The following is a 7,972-nucleotide window of genomic DNA, read 5'->3' as shown; positions in this document are numbered from 1 at the left end:
TTGGCCAAAACCAGATTCCATTCCTTCCATGTAAAACTTCTCAACCACCCAAATCCACTTTTTTCTAACCTTGCTTCTCCTTCATTACCTAATAATCCTCCTAGGCATCTGAAAAGAAGATGGCCTCGGGATCTTCTCTTCTAGAAATGTTATTGGAGTTCTATCAATGGGTAGATTCTCCATATGTTTGTATCATGTCACTATCTCACCTACAGCAAATTTACTTGTTGTATATATGTTATACAGTTGTAAATAACAATAAATAAATGATTTAAAAAAAAAGAGTTTAATTTGACCACACCCGGACCATATTCCATTTATTAATAGACACGGTCAATCAACTATCTTCCAGTGATCATTTATTAGTATTACTTATTGTTCAAGGTTGTGATAATTTTAATACACTCATCAATAAATAAAATTTGGATACTGTATATATTATCATTGGATGAGTACTGAGAAGCCTTTTATGTTTGATGTTGAAGAAAGATCGTTGGTATGGATATTTATAATAAAAACACCTTTATTAATTAGTATATCGTTTCGGTGACTTTACATCTACTATCAAATTAACTGTAAAATATAGATTTTATAAATAATTTATTATGAAGTGTATACCACGTTGAGTTATTAGCAAATAATGCTTGATATTATTCATAACATTTTTTCTGCTCTTTCTTCATAATTTATTCTATATACTAAATGTTAAAGGCTTTGTATTGAAAGCTTTAGGCAAGTTTCATCGAAATCGTTAAGGTACGACTACACATTTGCCAAACTATCGAAAATATGCACAAAGGATTATTTGGATTGGTTAGTAAAAGTTGCATAGAATTTGTGGCCGACCATCAAATGTCGGTTTTTGATCACAAATAAAAGAGCAATGGGATTTGTGATGCACTCACTGTTTGGGCTCATTATTGGTAACAGATAAATAGTTGTGTTCTCTGTGTTTTAATAAATCAAAGAATTTACTCAACAGTAGTTAATCAATAATTAACTATAGTTTATGTTTTGTTACGGTTGCCATGGTGAAAGAAAAACACTGGCTAGATCTGTGTAGAAAACGGTTGCCATTTTGAAAGAAAAACACTAGCTACGTCTGTGTAGACAAGAGGTGTTACGGTTGTCATGGGAAAAACAAAACACATACGATGACATTTCTGATATGGTGCTCTTTCGGTTCAAACAGTAAAGACAGAGGGCCTTTAAACTATTACCACTTCACATTGAACAATCGTAACGTGTTCCAAAATCAAACTGTCGCCTTCATAAAAAACAAAATCCACTCGTCATGACGTTGCCATGACAACCGTAACACCTCTTGTCTACACACTTCTAGCCAGTGTATTTCATTTACCATAGCAACCGTAACAGTTTCTTAATTTTAAAATTCTATCAATTAAGTGTAAATACGTTTATAGTGGTAGCTGTGCATAATGAGTTAGTTCTAACTACAATCGAAGATGACATATTATTCAACATAATATTCAGCCGGTGAGGCAGCTGGTTAGGAGATTAATTGACAGGATGAGTTTTACGAGGACTAGCCGTAAATCCTCACAGGATGGAAACTTTCACTCCATAGTGTACAAAAGCCGGGAAGAAAAGAAGGCAGTTATCTCACCCCAATTTTTGATTACTTTAATGACAACTATGTATAATTAATAGTCAAAACTGATGAGTCTGCCAAGTATAGGTACGAGGAATAAAAAATGGCAGCTGTTTCAAAACCTTAAAAAACATTAATTTTTCATTCCGAGCTCTATATCTTAAAAAATACCAACAACACTAGAAAATCTAAAAGAACATTATTTTAAGAAGAGTAAATTTGCTAAAATACAAGCCCTAATATAGCTATTTATGTCCAATAGTTCCCGATATATAGCCTTTTAAACAGCAGCATTTCATAAAAATGTACTGGAATATCAGTAGTTAGTTCATTTATTTTGAGAAATCTATATTTTAGGAACTATGTGACGTACATATGTCTATTAGCAATCAAATTAAAGCTATTTTAATGTACTGTAAAGGAGTTTAGGACTTTTGCCAACGCAAGAATAGAAGTTTTCATGACATTTGCTAAAATAAATTGATTTATAGTTCTTCGGACAATAAGTTTGATATATGAAAAACTTCATTTCAGAAACCATTGGACGTACAGATTTCTCTGTCTACTCAAACTAAAGCTAGTTAAATTTACTATAAAATAGTTTATCTTTTTATGAGTAGTAGTTTTAATGATATATGACAAAATAAATTCACTGAACGTTAATTTCTAATTGTTTCTATAAAATGTTGAATTTTTGAAAAAATATATCTCTAGACCCATTAGACACACATATGTCTGCCAACATTCAAAATAAAGGAAATTTAACTTACTATAAAGTAGTTTATGACACTTATCTTCGTAAGGGTAGTAGTTTTTATGATATTCATATATTAATATAAATTTGGCAAATGAAAATTTGTCCGAACAACTATAAATAAATTTATTTTAGCAAATTCATGAAAACTACTACTCCTATGAAAATAAAGGTCACAAACGACTTTATAGCTCATTAAACTAGCTTTAATTTGAGTGCTGATAGACATCTGTACGTCACATAGTTCCTGAGACATATATTTTTCAAAATGATTCACTAACTAACTATCTTTCAGTACGTTCCATACAACATTTTTATTAAATGTTGCTTTTTAAAAAGCTATATCATTAGAACTATTACACGTAAAAAGTTCAATTTGGGCTCATATTTTAACAATTGGTCTCTTCTTTAAATAATGTTGTTTTAGATTTTCTTTTGTGTTGGTAGTTATCTATTTTTAACGTTTTCAACAGCTGCCATTTTTTATTCCCTCTACCTATACTTGGGAGACTCATCAATTTAGACTAGTAATTATACCTATTTTTCAATTAAGAAATCAAAAATAGGGGTGAAATAACTACCTTTTTTTCTTCTTGGACTCTTGTATTAATAGAGAACCAGCCTACGGTCGTGTAGGGGACAGGAACTAGCTGTAGACCAACAGGAACTAGCTCTTGGTCCTTACGAAAGGAAGAAAAGGTTGAGGAAGAAGAAGAGATCCAGAGAAGACAAAAGTAAAATAGAAGTCCATTATACATTTCCACAAACAGCACTAGAATGTACTGATCTACTATGTATATTGTTACTCACTGTTTCCAGGACGAGAATTCCTGGAAAATTCACGCGATGGGTAGCCAAGTTTATGATTATTCAACTCTCTGGGAAATTAAACGCCATCGATAGAAGCTACGTGTAAAGCGTTTGTGGATTGGAAGATTCTATTGTAATTTTTATAGATAAAAAAAAATACATTTAAAAATATAAGTGCTCATACACAAGTCAAGTAAAATTGTTTAAAAGAAACAACACATATATTAATATACGACGTCTGAGTGATGTAGTAGTTCGGGATGCGGCAGATATTTCTGACGGCTTGTAACGGTTTTGGCGGCTGTAGTAATTACAATATATACCAGCATATAGCGGTGTCACTATATATATGTTTGAAATCCTGTTAATTAACTTTAACGGTTCATTTTTCACAAATATACATTATTAGCAACATTAAATGTTTGGTTAATGGAAAGTTCAATGTAATATTTTATATTTATTATAGTTATCTAATACCATTTCTATGGATTTTTATCATATCAAACATCTTCTTTGCCGATATTTACATTTTTTTTTTAATTTGCTTCTCTCTTCATCTTGTTTCTATTTATAACAAAATAGTTTACAGGAAAAAACTTTTTCTTCTAGTGTGCATAGGTTGGTACGTCAGGAGCCAGAACCTAGGAAAATATTTTAAAAAAAACTAACTAAATCGGTCTACTATTAGAAGATATGATAAAGATAATAAATAACCATCTGCTTCCCTCCTTCGATACAGAGTAAAAATCTATTATCTTTGAGAAAAATACGACACAAACAAATCAATATTTTGTGATTTTTATTTTAAACTTTGATTTTTTGTATTATACTTAAAAAATAAAAATTATATTTTTTTTCACTAGCTGAGATTCCAGTAACTAGCAGTTTTACATATATAACAAAAACATTTTTCTGTTTCAGACCTTACCGATGACGAAAGGGTCACTCTTCAGGCAGAGCTGGAAGATTTATTCCAACCTAGGGAAGACCCCAGTGACCTGCCTAAAGATCTGCAGCTGGTGGTAGAAAAACAGGTTCATGAGAGACCTGGTATCTTGAAGGAGAACATAAAAATCCTTAAGGAGCTGATAAAACGTAATTATACTCATTTTTATTAGCTCAGTCAACAAAGGTTTTCCTTAAGAAAAAATCATATATTTTTTTTTAAATAGGGGTGCTAAATTATAATTTCACGTGCTCCATAAAGAAAATTAAAAGAAATGATAAAAGTTTTTAATTTTTGTAATTTTTTTTTTTTGCTTATAACGTGAAACTAAGCATTTTTCTAAGATGAACATTCTATATAAAACTATAGTAGAAACAATGATTGGAGAAGTTTTTCGGGGGGTGCGGTCAGCAAAGAACAACATAAATAAACAAAACAATATTTATTTGTTTTATGCTGACGTTTCGACCTGAGTTTCAGGTCTTCATCAGGACTATAGAACAAAAGAGATAACAACAACAGTTAGAGTAACATAAAATTGAAAAGGAATAGTATACAAATAAATTTGGAATTATACAAAATATTGAATTGAATCATAAATGATAAAACATTGATAACTGATAATTGAATGATACTCGAGTAAAATTGAAAAGGAATGGTATACAAACAAATTTGGCCGAAACGTCGGCAAATAATAAATAAATATTGTTTTCTTTATTTATGTTGTTCTTTGCTGACAGCACCCCCCGACAAACTTCTCCAATCATTAATCTACGGTCAACAATCTACACCTCATTATAGAAACAATTTCCTATAATATGCGTATATTACATTGAAGTTTCGCCTAACAGCTAAATAGAGCTCTAAAAATGGTCTAGATGTCTATGATTTAAATAAGGTGCATTCAGAAACAAAATAGACTTTTTTTTCTCTAGATCTTATTTAGTCCAGTGATAAGTAACTTCCGATATAATATAATCTATTATAGTATAATCTATAATACTAAGATGGTATAATCTATAATACTAAGATGGTATAATCTATAATACTAAGATGGTATAATCTATAATACTAAGATGGTACAATCTATTATTCGTATCTTCCGCTGTGAGTTATTATTCCAAGAATTGTTTACACTATATAGTCCATGATTGAGTCAGTCTTTCTGTAAGTGTTTTGTGATACACGTTACATTAAAATGTTTTTTTAACTTCTGATATGGAGGGTCAAAAAGAACATATTTGTCATGTAATGCTTTGGGAATTATAACAAGATAATAGTGCTTTGGCGACAGCTGAAAAAATATCCAATGTAGGTGGTAAACGAATAATAACTAATCGGGCAGTTAGAAATTGATTAGGGCAGTTAGATACTCGTCAATTTCATCATTAACTAAATTCAGACTTCTTTCTGTATAGGAGAATGTTTTTTTCACTTCAGCTTTTTCGGTGTCGTTGGTGATGAATTCGTCATTGTTTACAAGACTTGGAATTTCCTCACATTTATCCAATAGACGTCGCGTAGCCTTCCACAATGATTGATGCTTTGGGTCTAAATGTTCTACATATATTTGATATTTATTATAGGTAGGAAAATTTTTTTTTTTAGTTTGAATTTCTCATCATCCAGAATTTTATACGTCTCCCCGTCGATCACTCCAATTATGAGGGATTGTCTCTTCGTTTCTTTGAGTATTTCAGTTGAGAAATTAATTAATACAGGGTTAAGGTCCCTATTTAAAGCTGTGTTCGCTTGAGATGAGAGAGGAAATCGTATTTTTGTGGTCTATACAATATCCACAATATCAGGTTTACAGTAAACAGTAGGTTCAGTTAGTATATATATTTGAATGTTGTGCTGTGAGCAAATGTTAAGCAAAGTATTTCCACTAGAGTTTGATTTACGGCATCCCCAGTAAATATTTTTACTGTTTATGTCTCCTAAAACTAATGTGGTAATAACACTTTTAAAATTTCGTTTTGAAATAATTTTTTATTTGGAAGTTTATAAATTGACAGTAGAGGGAGAAGAGTGTTAACTATGTTGGAGATAATATTTTCATTGAAGGTAATATTGTTTTTATAATATGAAGAAGATGGTCAAAGCGATAGGTTAAACAGTTATTGACATACGTCTATTTAACTTATAGCTTTGAACAGCCCTGATGAAGCCTGAAAAGTGGAGCGAAACCTCGGACATTAAATAGTTAAAAACTATTTGTTCTTGTTTGACCGCAACCCTGACCATCTTCTTCATATTTTAAGTTATACGGCCAACTATATATATAATAATATTGTTTTTGTATATTAAGTCGTCGTACGAGTCGACGGGAGCTTTTCGACTCCTGTTCCTACCACCTGTGGAGTGCCCCAGGGCTCTGTGCCGGGACCAATACTATTCGTGCTTTTCACAGCCCTGGTGGTATCGATCCAGCACCCGAAGGCAGTGGTTGCTGCCTATGCGGATGACATAGGTACCTATGCCTCTAGCGTTAATGCTCCAACTGCGCTGTCTCATGCACAGGATGCGGCTAACAGCATCGCTGCCGAACTCAAGCGGATTGGAATTAGATTGAATCCCGCCAAGACGGACGCTATTGTGATGTCATACCTAAACGGTAAGAAACCATTGCCTGCTCACTTCAGGATTGAAGAGGTCGACCAACGGATCTCCACCTCCCTGCTCTCTCTGGGAGTCACTCTCGATCGCCATCTCACATTTTCAAGCTACGCTGGTGAGAGACTGAAGCTGACCCATCAGAAGAGTTATCGACTCTACCATCTGCTAAAATATCCACAGCTCTCGCTTAGACTCAAGCTCCAGATATACAAAGCCATCATTAAACCGACCCTGCTCTACGGTGCGCCTCAGCGTTACAGAGGGCCAGAAACACTGTTGTCCACGATGAACTCCAGCTGTTCTCTGTGCCGGAGTACATTGGCCGGAGACATATAAATTTTTTTTTGATGGGTTGAAGGCCTGCACCAACCCGATGTTTCGGGAAATTGCCCCTCCACCACCACCTGGGAGATGTCCCCTTGGTAAATGTTCTTACCATGGGACGAGTTTTGGGCACTGCAGCCTGAATCTAAATTTCTACCACCACTAGCAAAGCGGGCCCTTCCCGCTCAACATAGTATCAATGCGTACATGGCGACGTCGACTCTGCACATACAGTGTATACTTGATATAGCCCTTAAAATACCCATGGGTAGAAAAAGGAAGTACACTTCAACTTTTTGTTTTAAATATTTTTGTACCAATATATTCTTTATTCTTTCAATGGAGGATGCGAAAAAAAAATTGTATATTAAGGCTACACCACAGAAAGGAGTCGAACAATCTCTTTCATCACGTAAGATTTTGTAACCTGGGATTTTCAATTTGATGTTTTGGGATAAAAGTGTTTCAGTTACGCAGGCTATAGTGATGAAGTTCGATTCAAGGATAATTTTGAATTCATTTCTTTGAGAAGATACACCATGAGTATTCCAATTTATTTTTTATTTATTTTTTTTTAATAATTTATTTATTGTTATTTACAACTGTAAACACATATATACTATATTCTATTTTTTCTTCGTTACAATACTTAGTCATCGTTCTATAGTCTTCTATAGCTGATAGCAAAATTTTTGTGTTATTGCCAGTTAACTGGGTTGTGAAAGGAATAACTAATGTGTTTAAACCATTTAATAGGAGTTTGTAATTAGTGGCGTTATGTAAGAATATAGGTAGTATTTTTATGGGATTGGGTTTAACATTCAGATATTATTGTACTTGCACTAGTGTGCTTATCGGATGAAAAGTCGATTTCGGTTAACTGATTAAATTTACCGCCCACCCTCAC

At 33.0% G+C, this 7,972-nt stretch overlaps 1 protein-coding gene across 1 annotated transcript in view; it reads left to right on the top strand.

Moving 5' to 3' along the window:
• Positions 1–448: 448 nt before the first annotated feature.
• Positions 449–7,972, top strand: part of LOC106679823 (alpha-tocopherol transfer protein-like) — a gene marked incomplete in the record, with an annotated part of 21,066 nt that continues 13,542 nt past the window's right edge. The window contains 3 exon segments of the mRNA XM_067052687.1: positions 449–496; positions 2,980–3,100; positions 4,098–4,271. Coding sequence (XP_066908788.1) covers positions 449–496; positions 2,980–3,100; positions 4,098–4,271 — 343 coding nt within the window.

This window comes from Halyomorpha halys, unplaced genomic scaffold, assembly GCF_000696795.3.
Source record: "Halyomorpha halys isolate HHAL.00 unplaced genomic scaffold, Hhal_1.1 Scaffold14.1, whole genome shotgun sequence".
Classification (NCBI taxonomy): domain Eukaryota; kingdom Metazoa; phylum Arthropoda; class Insecta; order Hemiptera; family Pentatomidae; genus Halyomorpha; species Halyomorpha halys.
The sequence above is the reverse complement of the archived record's forward strand: the minus strand, read 5'-3'. Positions and strand labels throughout refer to the sequence as shown.